The sequence below is a fragment of the Carcharhinus amblyrhynchos genome, chromosome 27, assembly GCF_965287045.1.
Source record: "Carcharhinus amblyrhynchos chromosome 27, sCarAmb.v2.hapA, whole genome shotgun sequence".
NCBI classification, from domain to species: Eukaryota; Metazoa; Chordata; class Chondrichthyes; order Carcharhiniformes; family Carcharhinidae; genus Carcharhinus; species Carcharhinus amblyrhynchos.
In genome coordinates this window covers 29,381,583-29,406,770 of record NC_137350.1, presented here as the reverse complement: position 1 = coordinate 29,406,770, position 25,188 = coordinate 29,381,583, and the positions used below count along the sequence as shown (strand labels likewise).

At 46.4% G+C, this 25,188-nt stretch overlaps 1 protein-coding gene across 4 annotated transcripts in view; it reads left to right on the top strand.

Annotated features, from left to right (window-relative positions):
* The first annotated feature begins 797 nt into the window (after positions 1-797).
* Positions 798-25,188, top strand: part of cnp (2'',3''-cyclic nucleotide 3'' phosphodiesterase) — a 29,346-nt gene continuing 4,955 nt past the window's right edge. The window contains exons 1-4 of one of the 4 annotated variants that reach the window (XM_080213761.1): positions 813-891; positions 16,762-16,849; positions 20,176-20,746; positions 24,430-24,563. In XM_080213761.1, coding sequence (XP_080069887.1) covers positions 20,194-20,746; positions 24,430-24,563 — 687 coding nt within the window. In that variant the 5' untranslated portion in view covers positions 813-891; positions 16,762-16,849; positions 20,176-20,193. Of the gene's footprint in view, positions 892-951; positions 1,205-11,825; positions 11,906-16,761; positions 16,850-20,175; positions 20,747-24,429; positions 24,564-25,188 lie in introns of those variants that run through there. The other 3 variants (XM_080213759.1, XM_080213762.1, XM_080213760.1) reach the window with 3 other exon arrangements.

The following is a 25,188-nucleotide window of genomic DNA, read 5'->3' as shown; positions in this document are numbered from 1 at the left end:
GAAACACACTCTAAGGGAGAGGCACACTCTGAGGGTGGGGGACAACACACTCTGAGGGCGGGGGGGGGGACATACTCTGAGGGAGGGGTATACTCTGAGGGGGAGGGATATGCTCTGAAGGAAGGGCATACTTCGCTTGAAGATGGAAATACTCTCTGAAGGAGGGTGCAAACTCTGAGGTAGGGTACACTGTCTGTCTAAGGGAGGAGACTCACTCTCCAAGGGTACACACTCACTCAGGGAAGAGACACACCCTGTCAGGGAGGGCAGTCCGAGGGAAGATACACACTGTCTGAGGGAGGGTATACATTATCTGAGGGAACATATACACTGCCTGAGGGAGGGTATACAGTGAGGTACACATTCTGTCCTAGGGAGGGAACCTAGTACCCTCTCAGGGAGGGGACACACTGAGGGAGGGTACATATTATCTGATTATACACAGTCAGGGAGGGTGTACATTATCTGTGGGAGAGCGTACAGTATGTCCTAGGGAGGGTACACCCTCTGAGGGAGGGGACACACTGAGGGAGTGTACACATTATCTGATTATACGCAGTCAAGGGTGTACATTACGTGTGGGATGGTGTACAGTGTGTCCCAGGGAGGGAACACACTCTCTCTCAGGGAAGGAACACAGTGTGTGTCTGAGAGGGGGGACACAGTGAGGGAGAGCACACATTCTGTCCCAGGGTGGGGACACTCGCTCTGTGCATGACTCGGTTACGCGCACGCTATCCCCTCCGCTATTGTCTCGGGGGCGCGCACGGGGAGGCGGGGGCGCGCGGAGCTGGGTGTCGGGGCCGCGCCTGCTAGTTTCTCTTTCTCTTCCCCGCACAATCCTCGCTGCTGCTCCGGCGCTGGGAAATGCGAATTGCCATCCGGAGGCTGGTGAGTGCGGAGCGGAATCCGCTGAAAGCTCAGCAAAATGCTGCGCTAACAGCGGAGCGCTGGCTCCCTGCCCCTCATTGCCTCTGTTACACTGGGACATACATTGTTGCTGTTTCTCTCTCTCTGATACACTCGCTGCTGGGATTCGATCACTGGCAGATTCACAACTATTTCACTAACTGGAAATTGGCTTGGATTTACAGAAAAGCAAATTTATTGGGACTGCTGGAAATCTGAAATTAAAACAGTAAGAAATACTCAGCAGGTCAGACAGCCTGTGTGGAGAGAGAAAAACTGAGTTAAACTTCTGCAGGTTAGTGATCTCTCATCAGGGTTTGTTGCATTTATATAGCACCTTTCACATCCTCGGGAAGCCCTCCCACCCCCTTTAACAGTGGATGATGTGTTCTTTCCAAGTGTTGTGTAGGGCAGGCGGCTGCCAATTTGCCCACAGCAAGCTCCCACAAACAGCAATGTGATAACAGTCAGGTCTACGGTTCGCAGCGATGCTTCACGGCATAACCTCTGCTTGCAAAAGGTCCCCATGCTCTCAAAGCCGGGATTGCCAATCCTGGAAGGGGCGGTGATGGATCAGTGCCCCCTGCACGCCCCCCCCCCCCCCCCCCAACTTTCAGAGAAATGCCAAAGAACACAGGAGAAGATGGGCAAAGAGGAACAGCACAGAGGACATGGCCCCTATTTACATTAGCCAAAATATTCAGGCAGGTTCGGGGGGATTAGTGGGGGTAAATATGTGGAGTTACGGGGATGTGGCTTGGGTGGGATTGTTGTCGGAGTCAGTGCAGGCTTGAGTGGCTGAATGGCCTCCTTCTTCACTGTGGGGATTCTCTGACTATATGATTCCATGATTCTAAGAATTTCATTGGTTTAGAGGGTGCATGGGTGAATGAGGGCGTAAATAAGTGAGAGGATGGGTGAGGCATTTAATGGGTGAGTGAGAGGTGGGTGAGTCAATCGGGGGTGAGTGAGGGGGTGCCGGTGGAGGGATGAGGGGGTGAGAGGATGCTGAGTCAGTGGGTGAATGAGGGGGTGGATGATGAGAGGGTGGATAGGTGGGTGAGTGAGAGTATGGATGACTGAGCAGGTGAATGAGAGGATGGGTGAGAGATGGGTGGGTGGGTGAGTGAGGGGGTGAATCATTTAATGGGTAAGTGAGGAGGTGAATGGGTGGATGAGAAGATGGGCAAGTGAGTGAGTTAGTCAGAAAGTGTGCGTGTGAGTGATTGGATCGGAGGTGAAATGGGAGTAGGTAGTTTGGTTGAAAGGTCATTGGGTTAGGTCGGAGGGGAGGGTGCTTAGATCGGCAGTTAGTCAGGTCGGGGGATATTTGGGGTTGGGTCTGGGTTTAGTCAGGGTTGGGGGGTGTTGGGTAGGAGGGTATAAGTACTCTGAGAGGAGGGTAGTTGCCAGTTTGGGAGAGTAGACAGGGAGGGTAGTCGGATCAGGTTGTTTCGCAGGGAGGGGACGGGGGGGGGTGGGGCTGGTGGCAGAGATTGAACTGTGTAACAATTCTAGGGTAAATATTCAGGTAAGTAGACAGTGCCTATCTAGCCCAAATCTCCAACACTGAAATCAAAGTAAGAGACTTGTGTGTAGTGCCTGGACAGTGCAGTTTAAACTTCCCAGGTAATTACAGTGAAAGAGTGATGTGTGCGTGTCAGAATGTCTGATGGCTCCCAGCGAGTAACAGCAACCTACGTTCAGTGCATCACTGTTCCCAATAGTGGGAGATTTCCATGACTGGGAATGGTGACTGAAGTCCCCGCACCCGCTAGCCTGTCCATCCCTGCCAGGAGTGTTTCATTGGAGTGAACAGGAGCCACTGAGGCCCCCCAGGAGGTCAGGGCTAAGGGAGGGTGGGTGCCCCCTGGGCATTGCCAGTTTGGCACTGCCTTGGCACTGTCCAAGGGGCAAGGTAGTAATGCCCAGGAGGCAACTTGGCAATGTCCAGCAGGCATTGGGCAGTGCCAAGGGAGTAGGGCCTAAAGGGGCAGGGCCTCTGCAGGGGGTTGATCGGTAGGGATGGGAGCTTTGCTGCCATTCTGCGCTTAGCGGTAACAGAGGAAGGGAGGCCGGTGGTTAGGCCTAGCCATCGTGGTGGTGGTGGAGAGGTTTGTCGGGACTGCGGGGTGCATGATGGGCTGTTGGCGGGGGGCAGGGGAGGCTCAGGGAATCGGGATTGCCTGGGGGTTGGGTCGGGGCTTGCCCACACATGCCTGGGAAGCCAGCGATTGGGTGGTGGGGGTGGAGGCGCATGGCCAGCGATAAGGGGTTTCTGTGCTGGCCAGCCATTGAGCTGGTCAATGATTGGGAGGCTGGCAGTGCAGGGCTACTGCGCATGCGCCAATCTATGCTGTGCTGTGGCCCGTCCAGCACTATAGTGCCAGCCTCTCCAGCGGGTTTAGGCCCTGTCCACTGCTTTTTAATGATATTCATGCTCGTGCTCTCTGCAGTGCACAGAGTGCGGGAAATTCATTTTGAAAATCTCGCTGACAAAACCAACGTGATTGACTCTTTTTCTTACGTGAATTTGACTCTTCGATTTTACCATCGCGTTATGCTGGTTTTCGGGTGTGATATGATTGTAAAGTGGGACGTAAAGGGTCTGGGAGATGGAGTACAATGTTGGTAAATGTGAGGTCATCCATTTTGATTGGAATAACAGCAAAGTGGACTATTATTTAAATGGTAAAAAATTGCAGCATGCTGCTGTGCAGAGGGACCTGGGCGTCCTTGTGCAGGAATCTCAAGGAGTTGGTTTGCAGGTGCAGCAGGTAATTAAGAAGGTAAATGGAATTTTGTCCTTCATTGCTGGAGGGATGGAGTTAAAAATAGCGAGGTTATGTTGCAGCTGTATAAGGTGCTGGTGAGGGCAGACCTGGAGTACTATGTATAGTTTTGCTCTGCTTACTTGAGAAAGGATATACTGGCACTGGAGGGGGTGCAGAGGAGATTCACTAGGTTGATTCTGGGGTTGAGAGGGTTGGCTTATGAGCAGCGACTGAATAGACTAGGGCTTTACTCACTGGAATTCAGAAGAATGAGGGGAGGTCTTATAGAAATTTATAAGATTGTGAAGGGAATAGATAAGATAGAAGCAGGGAAGTTGTTTCCACTGGTGGGTGAAACTAGACTTAGGGGGCAAAGCCTCAAAATGAGGGGAAGCAGATTTAGGACTGAATTGAGGAGGAACTTCTCAGGTTGTGAACCTGTGGAATTCCCTGCCCAGTGAAGCAGTTGAGGCTAACACAGTAACTTCATTGCAGTGTTAATGTAAGCCTACTTGTGACACTAATAAATAAAATTTAAACTTATCTAGAAAGGATGCTTTCTATGGTGCATCTGTAAAATATGTCTTGTCAGGGAGACAGAGATTACCCACAATTAAAAGTTTAATCCAAATCAACAAATTTTAGGTGCACATGTGTGCCTCTTGCAGTTAACTCTGTAAATCCCACTGTTCTCACAGTGTTGAAGTCTGCTTTGACTGTTAAAGAGCTCCCAGGAAAATTGGCCAGAATGTCTGTCACTCAAGGGTGATGGAGGAGAATTTCCAATGGGGAAGTGGGTTAACTGGAGACTGTTACTAGGAGATATCAGAGTGTTAATAAGAAGTCGAACTTAACCAGAGATCTCGGGGAACGAAAGGGGAAAGGACAATTCTTAAATAAAAAAATCCCAGTGGAGTGGCAGTTCCGAGAAATTGAACAGAATTTAAATGTTATTGAGCAGAAACTTTCAGAAGTGGAGAAGAATTTGGAAGAAACAGAGTAACTGTTACCTGTTGAGGTGAAGAATCAACAGTGGAATTTTATCCAGTCACAAACTGACTGGCGATTCCCACTGAAATGCGTGCAACATTTTGCTGAATGATTCACAGCTGATTTAGAGCAATGTTTTCCGGGTGCTCATCACAGATTGAACCCAGTGACAGCATCCCAGGAACGCCCACAGCCCTGGCGACAACAAGTTGATTTGATACGGCACTTTAATGTAGCAAAATATCCCATGGTATTTCACAGGAGCCTCAACGAACAAAATGTGACACCCGGAGATGAGGGAGTTATGAGTGACAGGGTGACTGAAGGGTTAATTGAAGAGACGGGTTTGAAGGGAGCAGTGGGAGCTAGAGGGGCTCAGAGATTTAAGGGGGTGATTTCCCAAAGCATTGGGACTTGCCAGGATGCAAATGATGGGGTGCTGAAATCCAGGACCTGTTAAAATTGGAAGAAGGCAGAGATCTCGGAGGACTGTATAATCATAGAATCTACAGTGCAGAAGGGGGCCATTTGGCCTATCGAACCTGCACCAATAAGCCCACCCAGGTCTCATCCCCTGACCCCACTCTGATATCTCCTAGTAACAGTCTCCAGTTAACCCACTTCCACATTGGAAATTCTCCTCCGTCATCCTTGAGTGACAGACACTCTGGCCAATTTTCCTGGGAGCTCTTCAACAGTCAAAGCAGACTTCAACACTGCGAGAAGGGTGGGGGTGGGACCAGACTCAGGAAAGAGGAGTGTGGCCTTAAAGTGTTTCAGAAAGGAGCATCGGCAACAAGGTTCTCCCGTTAAGTAAGTAAAATTTCAGTAAGTATAAATGTAGGTGATTAATTGTACAACTCACTTTTATGCAGAAAAAGTTTCTTGTGTTCGTGGGGATCCATGGCATGTTTATAACACAGGAGGCGGGATCTCATAAGAACATAAGAAATAGGAGCAGGAGTAGGCCATCTAGCCCTTCGAGCCTGCCCCGCCATTCAATAAGATCATGGCTGATCTGTTGTGGCTCAGTTCCACTTTCCCGCCCTCTCCCCATAACCCTTAATCCCCTCTCTTATCAAGAACCCATCAACCCGCTTCTTAAAAATATTTAGTGAGGCAGCCTCCACCACTTCAACGGGCAGAGAATTCCAGAGATTCACCACCCTTTGAGTGAAGAAGTTCCTCCTCAACTCCGTTCTAAACCGCCTCCCCTTTATCTTGAGGCTGTGCCCCCTAGTCCTACTGTCTTTTTTGAGCGGGAAGAGTCTCTCCACCTCGATCCTATCCATTCCATTCATCATCTTATACGTCTCAATGAGATCTCCCCTCATTCTTCTAAACTCTAACGAGTACAAGCCTAGTTTATTCAGCCTCTCCTCACAGCTCAATCCCCTCAACTCCGGTATCAGCCTAGTAAACCTCCTCTGCACTCCCTCCAGGGCCAAAATATCCTTGCGCAGGTGCGGCGCCCAAAACTGCACACAGTACTCCAGCTGCGGCCTCACCAATGCCCTATACAGCTGCAGCAAGACCTCCCTACTTTTATATTCAATCCCCCTCGCTATGAAGGCCAGCATCCCATTCGCCTTCCTGACCACCTGCTGCACCTGCAAGCTGGGTTTTTGCGACTCATGCACAAGGACCCCGAGGTCCCTCTGCACCGTCGCCTGCTGCAGTTTTTCGCCACGTAAGTAATAGTCCTTCCTACCATTCTTCCTACCAAAGTGGACCACCTCACACTTGCCAACAATAAATTCCATTTGCCATTTCCTGGCCCATTCGCCCAGCCTATCTAGATCCTTCTGCAGACTCTCCACACCCTCCGCACAATTTGCCTTTCCCCCAATCTTGGTGTCATCAGCAAATTTCGACACCCTGCACTCGGTTCCCTCCTCCAGATCAAAATGTTTGAGAACTCATGCTCCAAATCACAGGGGACTCAGTTATAATTTTTTCAAGACCTGTTATTGTTTAACATTCTTTAATTTTGGCTTCCTCTGTAGGCACATGATTTAGTTGGATAGACTTATCGTTTTTCTGTGGCAGCTGTTAATAGACATAATGTACTCGATAAGTTACTGTTCACAGCTTGACTCATTCACCAAGAACCTTCTCCTCTTGAGTAATCCTGACAGCTGCTGCACATTATTTACTATTTGACCTGCTGTAAGGGGAGGTTAGAAAGTCGTTATAGTTTATTCGTGTCACAAGTAGACTGACATCAACACTGCAATGAAGTTACTGTGAAAATCCCCTAGTTGCCACACTTCGACGCCTGCTCGGGTACACTGAGGGAGAATTTAGCACGGCCAATGCAAGTAACCAGCACATCTTTTGGACTGTGGGACGAAACTGGAGCACCTGGAGGAAACCCATGCAGACATGGAGAGAACATGCAAACTCCACATAGTGACCCAAGCCAGAAATTGAACTTGGGTCCCTGGTACTGTGAGGCAGCAGTGCTAACCACTGTGCCACTGAGAAAGTGATGGGCAAGCTAGGATAGAGAGGAGGGAGTGAGGAATGCTGCAAGATTGAAATCAGGCTTGAATAACGTTTTATAGAAAATGCTTAATCGTTTATCTATTAATAGAAATGTCATCAACTTCAAATGGTATAAACAAAATAAGTATTTACACATTGGATGCAGAGGCTCTCACAGTCAATGTTGTGAGCAACCAGCACACACCTCACTTCATTTACCCTTGCTTTATGTGCATCTCACATCAGTCTAACCTGTAGGAAAAGCTACGTATGTGGAAGTCAGATGGCAACCCTGCGCATGGGCATCGTCAACAAAATGTCTCGTGGACTGCACTCAGAACCCAGATAAGTTGCATGAGCCCTCCCTGGGCTGCAGGTTGCCCACTGGATTAAACATTTCTCTAGGGAATTAGTCCAAATGGAAACAAAGAACAAAGAACATGGAAACCATGGAACTTTAACTGAAACTTGGTGCTGTCAAAGAAGGTTCAGAAAATGTCAGTGCAAGCATTGCACGTTTTCCATAAAATAGCAGGAAACAAAGTGAGTGATCGCATGACAGTATTGCGAAGGAGAGCGAACAAGTTCTGGTCATTATTTACTGTTCAGTTGGCTTTGCAAAAACAGATTATCTGATCGTTATCACGTTGCTGTATGTGGGATTACATTTCAAAAGTATTTTGTTGTCACCTGTGGCTCATTTGTTGGCATTCTCGCCACCATCCCCCCCACACCCCCGAGTCACATGGTTCTTGGTTCAGGTTCCAGTCTAGGACTTGAAGTACAGAAATCAAGGATAACGTTCAAGTGGAGTACAGAGGCAGCTCTACACTGTCAGAAATGCTGTCTTTTTGTGGAGAAATTAATCCAAGGCCCCGACTGTCCTTTGGGTTTAAGTTTTGTACACGTTCATGGGATATTTGTGTCACTGGTGTTGGAACGTAACTGGTGATAACATTGGATCTGTTGTAATGTGACCAATGGTAACAAGTTGTAAGGGGCAGCTGACCCAGTAAACCATGTAACCAATGATGGAATGATGTGATGATCAGCTGACTCAGTATAAATTAGAACATGTTGGGAATTGCGGAAAAATTGAAATGGCCCAGTGTGAGGCCCTTAGTTTGGAGTAATGTAGTTTCTTTATTCAGCCTTTTCCTTGATTTATAAGTTGGAGTAGGTTTTGTTATATTTTCGTTGTCTACATTTGAAGAGTTCTTTCTGGATAAACAACTGGCAAGACCCCATTAAATCCCTAATTGCTCTTAAGAGTTATTTCAAAGAGTAGTTAAGAGTCTACCACATTGCTGTAGGTCTGGAGTCACAAGTAGGCCAGACCAGGTAAGGGTGGCAGATTTCCTTCCATAAAAGACATCAATGAACCAGATGTGTTTTTATGACAATTGACCAGAGTTTCGTGGTGACCATCACTGAGACTAACTTTATATTATGGAGTTGTTAAGTTCATTAATTGAATTTACTATCCTGGGTCTCTGGAATACTAGTCTAGTGACAGGCTCCCATGGTATTAGTTCCAAGGAGAGCAGGGGAAGTTATCCTCACGTTTATCCTTAAATCAACATCACGAAAACAGATTATCTGTTCATTATTTCATTGCAGTATGTGGGATCTTGCTGTGTGCAAATTGGCTGCTGTGTTCTACAAAAGTGTCTACACTTCAAAAGGACATGATTGACCATAAGTTGTTTTGAGATTGTGAAAGGTTCTATATAAAGACAAGGTTTTTTAAAAGTTAAGGTGAATATCAGAAGTTGATTACAGTCCTTATTTGGAATGCAGAATTAATATTCATATCCCTGCCACTTGCTTAAGAAATAGACACTGTGGCATATCTGAGCATGAGGAATGAGTGTCTGATGGTTACAGAATAACCTAAGAACATAAGAAATAGGAGCAGGAGTAGGCCATCTAGCCCTTCGAGCCTTGTTGAGAAAACTACCATTAAGGTAACCTGGTCAACAGCTAGCAGCGTAAGATCAAGCCCAAGATGGGATGCAGTGCCTTATCTTGTCAGCTTGGATCTTGTTTGTCTCCCTTGTGGGGACCATGAATTGGATTTGATTTTAATTTTTTGGAGCAAGCAATGGGATTCAGGTTTGCCCAGTCCACACTGAGCGTTGGCTCTATAACTTTAAGAATGAAGCAAAAAAATTAAATAAATGCATATGCTGGAGACCTGAAATAAAAACATAATGCTGGAGGACCTCAGCATCTGTGTATAGAGAGAGAGAGCTTTTTGACCAAGTATAGTAAGTCCAGCATCAGATCAGACCCAAGAACCGGGTTTAATGCTTTAAGTCTTGTCAACTTGGATTGTGTTGGTCTCTCTTGTAGGGACCATGAATTGGATTCAATTTGAATTGATTTTTTGTTTGGAGCAAGCAAGGAGATGGATTAAGGGCTTGCCCTGTCCACGCTGCACATTGGCTTTTTAACTTTGAGAATGAAGTAAAAATCATTTAAAGAAAGTGAAACAGAGTTAATGTATGGGATTTTCTGGTCCTGTCAAAGGCCACACTGTCTCCGCCCCCCCACCCCCCCATCCCTTCAGTGAAGAACGTTATCTAAGACTACAACGGGAATCTTGATCAGCTGGGTCAGTGGGCCGAGGAATGGCAGATGGAGTTGAATTCAGATAAATGTGAGGTGTTGAATTTTACTAAGATAAACCAGGGCAGGACTTGCATTTAATGGTAGGGCCCTGGGAAGTATTGGAGAACAGAGAGACCTAGGGTTGCAGATATATTGTTCCTTGAAAGTGGCATCACAGGATGGCGAAGAAGGCATTTGGTGCACTGGCCTGCATTGAGTACAGGAGTTGGAACATTATGTTACAACTGTACAAAGCCACATTTGGAGTACAGTGTACAATTCTGCTCACTCTGCTATTAGAGGATGCTACTAAACTGGAAAGGGTGCAAAAAAGATTTACAAGGATGTTACTGGGGCTGGAAGGTTTGAATTCTAGAGAGAGGCTGGATAGGAACATATGAATTAGAAGCTGAAATTGGCCATTCAGCCCTTCGAGCCTGCCCTGCCATCAATCAAATCGTGGCTGATCTCTCCCTGGTCTCAAACCCATCTCCCTACCTGTTCCCTATATTCCTTTAACCTCGTTTTAAATCAGAAATAAATCTATCTCCTTCTTGAAACCATTTAATGATTCAGATTCTGCTGTTATGGGGCAGCGAATTCCACAAATTCACCACCCTCTGCGAGAAGTAGTTCCTCCTCATCTCAGTTTTAAACCTACCACCTCGCAATCTATTCTAGCTTGCCCTGTAAGGGGAACCATTTGGTCTACGTTTACCAGATCAGCCCCCTTTAGTATTTTCTATACCTTGATCAGATCCTTCTAAATTCCAGCGAGAATAAACCTAAACTTTTTTTCCTCTCCTCATATGTTAACCCTTTCATTCCTGGAATCAATCTGTTGAACCTCCTCTGAACTTCCTCCAATGCCATTATATCCTTCCTTAAATAAGACCAAAACTGGATACAATACTCCAGATGTGGTCTCACCAACACCCTGTACGATTGCAGCAACACTTTACTTTTAAACTCCAGTCCTTTTGCAATAAATGCTAATGTTCCATGGGCTCGGATTTTTTCCCTGGAGTGTACAAGGATGATGGGGTGACCTTGTAGAGGTTCATAAAATCATGAGGGGCACAGATAAGGTGAATAGAGGGTCTTTTCCCCAGGATAGGGGAGTCCAGAATCAGAGGGCATAGGTTTAAAGGGAAAGATTTAAAAGCTACCTGAGGGGCAACTTTTTCACATGGAGGATGGTGTATATATTGCATAAGCTGCCAGAGAAGGTGGTAGGGGTGGGACAATTACAACATCTAAACAACATTCGGACAAGCGCGTGGATGGGAAAGGTTTAGAGGGATATGGGCCAAGCGCAGACAAATGGGACCAGTTCAATTTATGAAGCATAGTCAGAATGGACAAGTTGGGCCGAACGGCTTGTTTACATGCTGTATATCTTTATGACGTTAAGTGCAGTCTTGAAAGGTTTATCTGATGCAAATCATTTTGTTTTGAAAGAGCTACCATTTGGAAACCCCCTGCCAGCAGTGAAACAGACCTTGACTGACTGTGTGGGTTGCTCATCATTTAACAATGGACTGCTTTCAGAACATAAACTTTCAATTATTTTGCTTATTGGAGCAAATCTGCGGCTACAAAATAGACCAGTCCCAAATATCAGGTGTGTTGGGCCCAGAGAATGAAGACATGAATATTCCCTGTTGGGGGGGGTGGTGCTGAAGAGACTTGCCAACTCTCCCGGAATCAGCTCCAAACTCTCCTAGTGGCTTTTTATATTAAAAAAATGCAAGCAAGTTCACTTTCACTCGATGAAAATGAACAATGGACAAATTAAATCCCATAAAAATCGGATTGCGGAGCTTGTTTTCCCCCTCCCCGTGTTATTTTAGGGGAAAGACTCACACACTTTGTGACAATGAGCCAGTCCGCCGGGGTTCGGTGCTTTAGCAACGAACCGGAACTAATGTCCGAGGGTCGCTGTTTGCACTGCGGTCTCGCTCGGGGCGGTGCACGCTTCCGGGGCCCGGCGAAGGGCGGGGTTGGCGGCCCGAGCTGGAAGTCGGGAGCCGGAAGTCGGCGGCGCGAGATTCAAACGGTTGCCGGGTCGCGGTTTCAGACGCAGCGCGGCCCGAGCGGCGGCACCGGGACCGGGACTCGCTATGAATTCGGTCAGCAATATCTCCTTTAATCTCGGCGCACGGCTTGGGTTGGCAGCTGGAGTTCAACATTTACAAAGTCCCGAGGCGGATGTGGCTGGGGAGAGAAAGGAGAACCCTCCCCCAAATAGACATATAAATGCTGGGGAATAAACACATACAATGTGGGAGCACTGAGTCATAGAGGTTTACAGCATGTAAACAGGCCCTGCAGCCTCACTTGTCCATGCTACCCTTTTTTAAAAAAACACTAAGCTAGTCCCAATTGCCCACATTTGGCCCACCACAGACTGGAGGGGCTGATTGTGGACAAGTCCCCAGGACCGGATGGAATGCATCCGAGGGTTCTGAAAGAAATGGCGGAGGTTATAGTGGATGCCTTGGTGGTTATTTTCCAGACGTCGCTGGATTCCGGGGAAGTGCCGGAAGATTGGAAAACGGCTAATGTTACGCCGTTGTTTAAGAAGGGTGCCTGGCAAAAGGCGGGGAATTATAGGCCGGTTAGTTTAACGTCTGTGGTAGGTAAAATGTTAGAATCTGTCATTAAGGAGGAAATTGCGAGGTATCTTGAAGGCAATTGCTTGATAGAGCAGACGCAGCACGGTTTCATTAAAGGGAAGTCGTGTCTGACAAATTTACTGGAGTTCTATGAGGATGTGTCTAGGGCGGTCGATAGAGGAGAGCCGGTGGATGTGGTCTTTCTGGATTTTCAGAAGGCGTTTGACAAAGTACCTCATAAGAGGTTATTGCAGAAGGTCAGGGGACTTGGAGTTGGGGGTAGGGTGTTAGCGTGGATAGAGGATTGGTTGTCAAATAGGAGGCAGAGAGTGGGGGTCAACGGGTGCTATTCGGATTGGCGGATGGTGACTAGTGGAGTGCCCCAGGGGTCGGTGCTGGGGCCTCAGCTTTTTACCATTTATATAGATGATCTGGAGGAGGGAACCGAGTGTAGGGTGTCGAAATTTGCTGATGACACCAAGATTGGGGGAACGGCGGAGGGTGTGGAGAGTCTGCAGAAGGATCTAGATAGGCTGGGCGAATGGGCCAGGAAATGGCAAATGGAATTTAATGTTGGCAAGTGTGAGGTGGTCCACTTTGGTAGGAAGAATGGTAGGAAGGACTATTACTTACGGGGCGAAAAACTGCAGCAGGCGACGGTGCAGAGGGACCTCGGGGTCCTTGTGCATGAGTCGCAAAAACCCAGCTTGCAGGTGCAGCAGGTGGTCAGGAAGGCAAATGGGATGCTGGCCTTCATAGCGAAGGGGATTGAATATAAAAGTAGGGAGGTCTTGCTGCAGCTGTATAGGGCATTGGTGAGGCCGCAGCTGGAGTACTGTGTGCAGTTTTGGGCGCCGCACCTGTGCAAAGATATTTTGGCCTTGGAGGGAGTGCAGAGGAGGTTTACTAGGCTGATACCGGAGTTGAGGGGGTTGAACTATGAGGAGAGGCTGAATAAACTAGGCTTGTACTCGTTGGAGTTTAGAAGAATGAGGGGAGATCTCATTGAGACGTATAAGATGATGAATGGGATGGATAGGATAGAGGTGGAGAGACTCTTCCCACTGAAAAAAGACAGTAGGACTAGGGGGCACAGCCTCAAGATAAAGGGGGGGCGTTTTAGAACGGAGTTGAGGAGGAACTTCTTCACTCAAAGGGTGGTGAATCTCTGGAATTCTCTACCCATTGAAGTGGTGGAGGCTGCCTCGCTAAATATTTTCAAGAAGCGGGTTGATGGGTTTTTGATAAGAGAGGGGATTAAGGGTTATGGGGAGAGGGCGGGAAAGTGGAACTGAGCCACGACAGATCAGCCATGATCTTATTGAATGGCGGGGCAGGCTCGAAGGGCCAGATGGCCTACTCCTGCTCCTATTTCTTATGTTCTTATCCCTCCATATCCATTTTATCCATGCAACTATTTAAATGCTTTTTAAAAGACAAATTTGCAACCTGCTCCACTACTACTATGTCTGGCAGCTCCTTACACTGCCCTCTGAGTGAAAATATTGCCCCCTCCTTCCCCTTCCCCTACACCCCCCACCCTACCCCTCCTCTCCCCTCGCCCAGGGGAAGAGGCGAAACACGGGAATTTATAATATATTAGAATCCCAACAGTGCAGAAGGAGGCCATTCAGCCAAACTGAGCCTGCACTGACAACAATCACATCCTGTAATCCCACTTATAGGAGGCTGAGGGGCAATTTAGCATAGTCAGTACACGTAACCTGCACATCTTTGGACACCATGGGTACTTTAGAATGGTCAATCCACCCAACCGGAACATCTTGGGACACTGAGGGGCAAATTAGCATAGCCAATCAACTTAACCCGCACATCTTTGGACTGGGAGGAAAGCAGAGCACCTGGAGGAAACCCACGCAGACATGGGGAAAATGTGCAAACTCCACACGGTCACCCAAAGCTGGAATTAAACACGGGTCTCTGAGGCAGCAGTGCAAACCACAGTGCCACCATAAAAATTATAAACAATGAAGAGTGAAATAGGAATGACTAACTATCAAGTGTTGGGATTTTTACAGACTTTATATTTAGTGAGAGACGAGCCTGAAATAGTAGAAACAGTCAGCCTCTAAATGAAAATTTTTGCACAATTCATTTTCAATAAATAGTAAAACTTGCCTAAATGTAATTTTCAATGTCTCACTCGCAAAATTTTCGTTATCCACCCCTCAGTTATTTTCAATTGCCTGAAATTTTCAAGTGTGTTGCTACTGATTTGTCATCAATCAACTTGATCCAAGATTTGGTTCATTTTGGATGCACTGAACCTGCTTTTATTATCCAGAGTGTTGCCAAGAGTTTTATATTTTTGTGTATTTTGTGTCTTTGTTTTAAAAACAGTGAAGCAGTGTGTCATCCCAGTGACGTGACTGATTGTTCTGTCTGAAGCTTGATGAGTGAATCTGTGGACTTGCGATTACTTGCTCATTTCCATTTCCTACTGTCCGAATCCACTCCATTATGTTGGGTATGGTGATTCCAGTGCTGGGAGTCCTACCTCACCACAAATCTTTTGACAAACTCATGGAGTCCCAGCATGAAACAAGCCTCTTCTTAATGGTACAGAAACAGAAAATGTTGGAAAATACAGCAGATCTGACAGCATCTGTGTTGAGCGATTAATGGGCAACCTAAGCTAGTGAGTGGGCTGCATGAGTGGCCCTCCTTCATCTCAGGGGCCACAAGATTGAAATTCGGCTTGTTCACGAACCACAAACTAAAAGCAAAGTTTATTTATTAGTCACAGGTAGGCTTACATTAACACTGAAATGAAGTTATTATGAAACTCTCCTAGTCACCACACTCTGGCGCCTATTTGGGTACACTGAGGGACAATTCAGCATGGCCAATGTGCCCAACCAGCAAGTCTTTTGGACTGTGGGAGGAAACTGGAGCACCTGGAGGAAACCCATGCAGACATGGGGAGAATGTGCAGACTGTGACCCAGCCGTGAGTTGAACCCGAGCCCCTGGTGCTGTGAGGTAGCAGTTCTTACCACTGTGCCACCATGCTGCCTATCACCCCATGAGTAAGATTGAAAATATTTAATACACACCAAATACTTCATAACTAGTTATAGTTAATCACTTATACAATAATAGATCTATCATCAAAATAAAATAAATATTTACTCTTGTAGAGAGAGTGTAAGGCTGTCACCATCAATGTTGTGTGCAGTCAGCATGCACCTCAACTCCATTTGCCCTTGCCCTTGCTTTACATGCATATCACTTCAGTCATACTGGTAAGGAAGAAAAATACGTGGATGGAAATCAGCAGAATGTAGCAACGTTGCATGCGGCCAATGGTCAAAAAATGTCTCGTGGGGCGCACTCAGAACCTGAGTGGCACACACATGGCCCCTGGGCCACAGGTTGCCGGCCACAGGTTGCCCACCACAGGAAAAAACAAAGTTAAAGTTTATTTATTAGTCACAAGGGGGTGGCACGGTAGCACAGTGGTTAGCACTGTTGCTTCCCAGCTCCAGGATCCTGGGTTTGATTCCCGGCTCGGGTCACTGTCTGTGTGGAATTTGCACGTTCTTCTCGTGTCTGTGTGGGTTTCCTCCCACAGTCCAAAGATGTGTGGGTTAGGTTGATTGGCCGTGCTAAAAAATTGACCATTAGTGTCCTGAGATGAGTAGGTTAGAGGGATTAGCGGGTAAAATATGTAGGATATGGGGGTAGGATCTCAGTTTGATTGTGGTCACTGCAGACTCGATGGGCTGAAGGGCCTCTTTCTGCACTGTAGGATTCTATAAGTAAGGCTTACATTAACACTGCAATGAAGTTACTATGAAATTCCTGTAGTCACCACACTCTGGCTGCTGTTCGGGTCAGTGCAGCTAACCAGTGGGTCTTGTGGGAGGATCCCATGCAGACATAGGAAGAATGTGCAGACAATGACCCAAGCTGGGAGTTGAATCTAGATCCCTGGCACTGAGAGGCAGGAATGCTAACCACCATGCAGCCCACACAGGATCTAATGCCTCAGATCTGTGACCTTTAGTGCATTAATCAGACGTTCTAATGAAAGATCACAGATCTGAAACATTAACTCCATTTCTCTCCACAGTTGCTGCCAGATCTGCTGAGTTTGTTCTCCAACATTTTTAGCTTTTCTTTTAGGTTTCCAGAATCGGCAATATTCTGCTTTTCAAATCCTGTTTCTCATGCTGGCTGATGACTGGATTAATTTGATGGCTGTTTTCTTGTTAACTATCCAGGAGTCACTCATTTCATCTGCTCACATATGCCACTGTTTCTATCTCTTAAGACGGTAGTGGGAGTACGGATATTCATCTGATTGTTTTTTATATTTGAACCATTTCACTGTTGACCTCACTACAGGAAACAACTGTGACAGCCTTAAAAAGAAAACAGCTTCTAACACCTGTTTGTAGTGCGCCGTGTGCACTCATCTGTTCTGGAACATTTGGTGTGTTGGTATTTTGTGCGTTTTTTAAAAACTTCTTAACCCTCTCTACCTTGCTTTCCTCCTTTAAAACGCTCCTTAAAACTCTCAAATCTTAATAAGCTCAGACCCAGAATTTCCTCTTGTGATTCTGATTCAGTGTTAAATTTTGTTTTATAATATTCCTGTGAAGTGTTTTGGGGTGTTTCATTCCGGTATAGATGCTTTGTAAGTTATTGTTATCGTTGCTACTGTTGGGGGAATAGATTGTGTTCCACTCGGCAGTTTGTTTTGGTTAAAGAGGCGAGTGAAGACCAGCGATCACAATTTGAAGCTGTGGAAAGCTAAGCCTAGGTTAGGGCTGGAATTCTCTGGCCAGTGAGAAGGGAGAATTTGGCGCTCAGCTGAATCTCCATTCACTGCAGTGGGACCGGAGAATCTCACCAGCAGGTGAGGTCGAAGAATTCTGGCTAAAACATTGTAAAGTTGATCGAATGGGATTTTCCAGCCCCTCCCCGTGGCGTGTTTTCAGGCACAGAGGTGGCTCACCATTGGCTGCTGTTGGGATCTTCTGGTCCTGCTGATGCCCACAGCTAATTACATGGCTTGCCTGCTGTAAAAACCCATCTGGTTCACTAATGTCCCCTAAGGAAGGAAATCTTCCGTCCTTACTCGGTCTGGCCTACAAGTGACTCCAGATCCACAGCAATGTTGTGGCCTCTTAACTGCCCTCTGAAGTGATCTAGGAAAGCACTGAGTTGTATGTACTTTTATGTATGTCTTTCTTTTATAGACTGTTAATGATTTGGAAAGGAAGCAGTTTCAATGGTAACTTTGAAAACAATTAGATATCTACTTCAAAAGAAAAAAGTACAGGGCTATGGGGACACATTGGATGGCTGCTTCAGAGAGCTGGCACAGGCATAATGGGCTGAATGACCTCTTTCTGTGCTGTTAAAATTCAAATTCTATTGCATAAGGGTCAGGCATCCGCAGTTATTAACTTCCCCATTTTATCTCCTTACCCTCCACCCACAGGCCTCCCCCTCCTGACGATGTGGTTTCGCCCGAGGGGATTTTGACATAGTTGCATCAGTTCTCATGATAGTCAACTAGTTGGCCAAGGGAAGCCTTGCCTGATTTATCCTTGCCCGTTTTGGGTTATAGGTGTCAACTGTTGCTCACTCCTACTTGCCCTGATGAGCTGATGGTGGGGCCTTCTCTTACCGCTGCTACTCACCAGCTTTTCAGTAGGTCCCCTCGCGCTGTGACCTGGATGCCAGAATCACCGAATGGTCCTCAACTACAAATATGTTCACGGCTGATCTTGGGCTTCAACTCTGGGCCCACTCCCCATATCCCTCAATTGTGTGTAGTTTTGGTCTCCTTTTCTGAGGAAAGATGTTCTGAGGAAGGGAGTGCACTGAAGGATTACCAGGCTGATTGCTGGGATGGCGGGACTGATGTATGAGGAGAGATTGACTAGCTTAGGATGGTTTTCGCTAGAGTTCAGATGAATGAGGGGGGGATCTCATAGAAACTTATAAAATTCTAACAGGCCTCGACAAGACAGATGCAAGGGAAGGTATTTCCGATGGTGGGGGAGTCCAGAACCAGGGTTCACAGTCTGAGGATTCAGGGTAGACCAGTTAGGACGGTGGTGAGGAGACATCCACAGGAAGTAGTTGATGCCAAAACATTGAACGTATTCAAGAGGTGGCTGGATATAGCACTTGGGGCGAATGGGATCAAAGGTTATGGGGAAAAAGCAGGATTAGGCTATTGAATTGGATGATCAGCCATGACTGTGATGAATGGCGGAGCAGGGTTGAAGGGCCAAATGGCCTCCTCCTGCTCCTATCTTCTACGTTTCTATGTAATTCCCTGAGAGATCAAAAATCCAGCTATCCCAGCCTTAAATACATTCAACAATGGAGCATCCACAACTGCCGGGTACAGAATTCCCAAGATTCACAACCTGCTCAATGAAGAAATTCCTTCTCATATCAGCTGTAAATAATTATCCTGAGATGTCCTGTCTGTGTTCTAGCCAGAGGAAACCTCAGGTATACCCGGTCTAGTCCCTTCAGAATAATTTGTGTTTCAATGCGATCACCTCTAATTCGTCTGCGTTCCAGAGGATACAGGCCCAATTTACTGAGCCTCTCATCGCAGGGTACCTCTCACCCCACGGATCACTGGAATGAACCTTTGCTGTACAGCTTCCAATGTGCGTCTATCCTTGCTTTAATATAGGAATCTGAGCTACATACTATTCCAGTGTGGTCACCCTGAGATGCCAGCATGTTAGGCTCAGTTAATAGAACTCCTGTCTCTGAGGTATCAAGATTCTGGGTTCAAGGGGCTGCAAGGTGGCACAGTGATTAGCACTGCCACCTCACAGCGCCAGGGACCTGAGTTAGATTCCAGCCTGGGTTACTGCCTGTGTGGAGTTTGCACGTTCTTCCCATGTCTGCATGGGTTTCCTCTGGGTGCTCAGGTTTCCTCAAATGGTCCGAAAGACATGCTGGTTAGATGCATTGGCCACGCTAAATTCTCCCTCAGTGTACCCGAACAGGCGCCAGAGTGTGGCGATTAGGGGATTTTCACAGTAACTTCATTGCAGTGTTAATGTAAACCAACTTGTGACACTAATAAATAAGCTTTAAACATAAATCCACTCCAGGGCTTGAGCATAAAAACCTAGACTGATGTTCCTTCAGGTGAGATATTATCTGAGGCCCCACCTGCCTGCTCGGGTGGATGTTACACATCATAATCCCACATTCATGTCCAGGGTACTAATGTACATGACAGACATTACAAATGGAAGCCTTTTGTTTTAGTGCGTGGATTTCCTCAGGGTACAACAAATATGTATTTGTTACCAAATATTAACCATATTAAAGAAGTTTTTTTCCAATTTACAGCCGTCAGCTTGGCAATTGAAAAACAGCTGATGTTCAGTCTCCATATTCCACAGCATTTCAGATAAAATGAGTTTTTAAAGCAATAATTTAAAAACAAGATTTTGGGTGTTCCAGTTTTCTCCCACAGTCCAAAATTGTGCGGGTTGGGTGGATTGGCCATGGTAAGTTGCCCGTTAGTGTCAAAGGGACACTAGCTAGGGTAAATGCATGGGGTTATGGGAATAAGGCCTGGGATGTGATTGTGGTCAGTGCAGACTTGATGAGCCAAATGGCCTCCTACTCTGCAGGATTCTGTGAGGAAGCAAACCAAAATCCCAGCATCTGGTGGTATTTACACAAACTTAATGCCAAAATCCTATTACCTTCACCAGCAATTGTTTTTGGCCATTCTCACTTTGTTTCTCTTTGCTTGTTTCGTAGGTTAGGAATTTAGTTACGATGGGGCAAAAGGCTTCAAAGTCCAAATCAAACTATGATTATGATCACTTCCCGTTCTTTAGCGACACAGACACCATTCAGACCGTTAAAGAAGCTCACACCTTCTTCATTCTACGTGGTCTGCCAGGCAGTGGCAAGTCTACATTCTGCACAAAATTTTTGGCAACATACCCATCATCCATTGCTTGCACCGTGGAGACTGCTCCCGTGGCTGAGCGGGACGAATCTGATGGCGATTGGTTTGCCAAGGTGGACGAGAAAATTCAACAGGGTTTGAAGGACGTTAAGAATATCATACTGGTCGATGACAAACATCGCAGTGCACAGCGTCTGGACTACCTTGCCGGTCTGGCCAAGGACAATGACTATGTCGTCGCCGTTGTCACCTCTGTGACCAAGTGGGAGAAGCCTGCAGATTCTCTGGAGCGCATCATACCTTATTACTTTGGCTGGTTCTTGCTGAGGAAGAGCGCCCAGGAGATGCGCAGAAATGCGGAGGATTTTCTGAATCTGCTCACCTGTAACGAGGTGTTTTCAGAAGAGTTCAAACCAAGTATGTGACCTTTTCTGTAGGGTTTTTGGAAGTATTAAATGTCACATAGAATCATAGAATCCCTACAGTGCAGAAGGAGGCCATTTGGCCCATCGAGTCTGCATTGATAACGATGCCACTGAAACCCTATCCCTGTAACCCCATATATTTACCTTGCTAATCCCCTGACACCAAGGAGCAGTTTAGCATGGTCAATCCACCTAACTCGCACATCTTCAGACTGTGGGAGGAAACCGGATCACCCGGAGAAAACCCACGGGGAGAACGTGCAATCTCCATACAGCCAGTGACCCAAGCTGGGAATTGAATCCGGGCCCCTGGCGCTGTGAGGCAGCAGTGCTAACCACTGTACCACCATGACATCTTAAGGTCATGGTTCTGACCGATGGGATGAAACGCCCAAGTTTAATTGGCCCATGTGCAACCCCTGCTCTGAATTAGAGTCATTATTTTAATTCCAATTTCCTCCCCCCTTTCCCTTTCTCCCAGAGATGGTGAGTTAGGTTTCAGAGATGCTGATAGCCCTTTGGTACTTCACAAGAGTGCCCATTCTTCCTGGGTTGACAAGCTATTTGACTGTGAAGACTATCACGGCTATGGTGGGTTCAGTCCTCAGCCGATTTTTGTAATATATATAAACGACTTGGAAGAGGGCGTACGTGGTGTGATCAGCAAGTTTGCAGATGACACCAAGATGGCAGGATTGGTGGATACTGAGGAAGATTGTCAGGTGACACAGCAGGATATAGATAGGTTGGTATACTGGGCAGATAGATGGCAGATGGAATTTAATCCTGACAAATGCGAAGTGATGCATTTTGGAAGGAATAATGCAGGGAGGAGTTACATGATAAAAGGTAGACCAATTAAGAGTACAGAAATGCAGAGGGACCTGGGAGTGCAAGTGCACAAGTCTCTGAAGGTGTCAACACAGGTGGAGAAGATTGCAAAGAAAGCTTATGGAATGCTAGCCTTTATAGGAAGAGGTATAGAGTATAAGAGCTGTCGTCTAATGCTTCAGTTGTACAAAACGTTGGTAAAACCGCATTTGGAGTACTGCGTCCAGTTCTGGTCACCTTACTACCGGAAGGACGTGGAGATCCTGGAGAGAGTGCAGAGGAGGTTTACCAGGATGCTGCCTGGTATGGAAGGACTGGGTTATGAGGAAAGATTGGGAAAAGTGGGGCTCTTTTCCTTAGAAAGACGGAGATTAAGGGGGGATCTGATAGAGGTGTATAAAATAATGAAGGGTATAGATAGAGTCAACAGTGGCAGGCTTTTCCCGAGATTGGGGACAACTATCACGAGAGGTCACGATCTAAGGGCGAGGGGGGAGAAGTATAATTTCGATACTAGAGGAAGGTTTTTCACACAGAGGGTCGTGGGGGTATGGAATGCACTACCAAGTAAGGTGGTGGAGGCAGGCACTCTGGACTTGTTTAAGGTTTACTTAGATAGGCACTTGAGTGAAACAGGGATGGAGGGTTATATAAGACGGTTTTAAAAAGGGACAGAGCCTCGGGTCGATACTGGAAATGTAATAGTATATGTTAATGTTTTGTCTCTTTAATCCACAGGTGTCAGTCCACCTTGTTGTCAAACGAGGGGCATGCACACGGTGGGTCGTGCATGGGCTGCTCTTGGATGTTTCGAGAGTAGCCTAGTACTTCGTGTCGATGTGCGTGCTTAAATCTGGACCAGCAGACGGGCACCACAACAGCTCAGTGACTATCACTGCTAGCTGTGCAGATACATGGATTTGGGCCTGTGTCTGTGGGAGTTTGAGCATTCTCCCTGTGGTTGCGTGGGTTTCCTCCGGGTGCTCCGGTTTCCTCCCACACCCCAAAGATGTGCTCTTAGGCTGATTGGTGTACCAAATTGACCCTACACTATTCTCCCCTGAATCTGGCTACAGTAGAGGTAGCGTTCGCATACACATGGGGCAAGGTAGGTGTAGGAAAATGCTTTAAAATGGCGGCGTGGGCTCATTGGGCCGAAGGGCCTGTTTCCCGTGCCGGGTTGTTCTTTGATCACCCAGAAACCCAGTGGAGAGGAGCTTTCTGCATCTGGGGGAGTCTAAAGCAAGAGGTGAAAAATCGCAGATCATCACTGTTACATTTAAAAAGAACTTTAGGAGAAATTTCTATACCCAGACAGTAGTTAGATGTGGAAGGGAGAGTATTTGAGACATAGATTATCAGATCAAATCAATCTATCATTGTGCCAGGAGTTCACCTTGTTGAGATGTTTTGTATTTTTACTTTTTTAACAACCATTATTCCTGCTTGAACCTTATTCATATTTTGACCATTAAACATTCTGGCCTTCTCTGTCACATTCTGCTTATCTTTATCATTGCTATGCTGCTCTGTGTACAGTTCTGGTTTATTATATTATAGAAAGGGTATTATTAAACTAGAAGGAGTGCAGAAAAGATTTACTAGGATGCTACCAGGACTTGATGATTTGACTTATAAGAAGAGGCTGGTTAGATTGGGACTATTTTCTCTGGAGCATAGGAGGCTTAGGGGTGATCTTATAGAGGCCTATAAAATAATGAGGGGCATAGATCAGCTAGATAGTCAATATCTTTCCCTAATGGTAAGGGAGGCTGAAACTAGAGGGCATAAGTTTAAGATGGGAAAGGAAAAATACAAAAGGGTCCAGAGGGGCAATTTTTTCACACAGAGAATGGTGAGTGTCCGGAATGAGCTGCCAGAGGTAGTAATAGAGGCGGGGACAATTTTTCTTTTAAAAAACATTTAGATAGTTACATGGATAAGATGGGCATAGAGGGATATGGGTCAAATGTGGGTAATTGGGACTAGCTTAGTTGTTAAAAATAAAGGGTGGTGAGGACTGGTTGGGCCGAAGGGCCTGTTTCCACGCTGTAAACCTCTATGACTCACTCTATGCTCTGATGCTTTGGGCTTTCTTTTCAGATTTTTAAATTTCCATCTGTGACCCCTACCAATTCAGTCTTTAGTTTAAAGCTCTGTATACAACCCAAGTTAGACAGAGAGGAGTGGAGCAGAAACACCACCAGTTGGGTGGAATTGCCCAATTTCAACTTTTCTGCAAGCAGATGTTCCCGGATAAGGATTGAGAGATGGAATATTCCCGATTATTCTGCTTCTTGGTTAGTGATCCAGCTCATTTGGCACCGTCTTTTTGGATATTCACAAAAGAAAGAAAAATATGCATTTATGTAGCGCCTTCCACAACTTTAGGATGTCCCAGAGTGCTCATCAGCACCATCATAATACAGCACCCAGTCTGCCCAGACCCAGGTCCCTGGAGCTGTGAGGCAACTGTGCCAATGTGCTGCTCCTGTAATCTGTAATGATATACAAATTTATGGTAAAGGGTACAAGTAAGAAGCTGACTCCATGTCTTGATCTTTGCACATCCCTGTGACCAGCTCTGTTCTTTTTTAGTGATGTTAGTTGACCTGGACACAAGGGAGAACTTCCAATGTTTCCCTGTGCTTCCATGGAATAATGCCTTATCCACCACTTTGGGTACAAACAAGATCCAGTTTGAGTAACACTTCTGAACCAGTGCTCTTTGTTCAACACAGGGATGGACTATTGACACACAGACAATGAACGCTGGTCACGAGGCACTGCAGTATAAAGCAGAGAGGCTGAGCTGTGCAGTAACTGTAACTTTATTCCTACCAGATGTGGAGTGGCATTCTGAAGAGGAATTCAACCTCCAGGAATACTTCCAGAAGAAGCCGAGTACGCTGCATTGTACGACAAAATTCTGCAACTTTGGCGAGGCTCCAGGCTGTGAATCATACGCTTGCAGTGAGGTTGGTAACTGGCTGGAAATCTTTCTCATTCACTGTTAGTCAGAAATAAGTTTTAAAAGAAACACTCCATTCTTAAAGTACAAAGCCAGAATGAACTAGGTGGACCCAAGTCCATGTGAGGTGATTAATTTATGAGATTTATGGGTGTTGGTTATGGATCTGTTAAAGAAGTCTTCATAGTCTTCAGTGGGTAAACCGCAAGTCTTTATTAATACAATAGAATAAAATCCTTACAGTGCAGAAGGAGGCCATTGGGCCCATCGAGTCTGCACCAACAACATTCCCACCCAGGCCCTATCTCTGTCACTGTAACCTGCTAATCCCTCTAACCTACACATCCTGGGACACTCAGGCAATTTAGCATGGTCGATGTGCCTATCCCACACATCTTTGGATTATGAGAGGAAACTGGAGCACCCAGAGGAAACCCACGCAGACATGGGGAGAACATGCAGACTCTGCACAGACAATGACTCAAGCCGGGAATCACACCCGGGTCCCTGGAGCTGTGGGGCAACAGTGCTAACCACTGTGCTGCCCTGATCATACTGATGTACGGATCTGTGGTGAAGGGTACATGCAAGAAGCTGTGTCCATGTCTTGGTATTTGCACATCCCTGAGAAC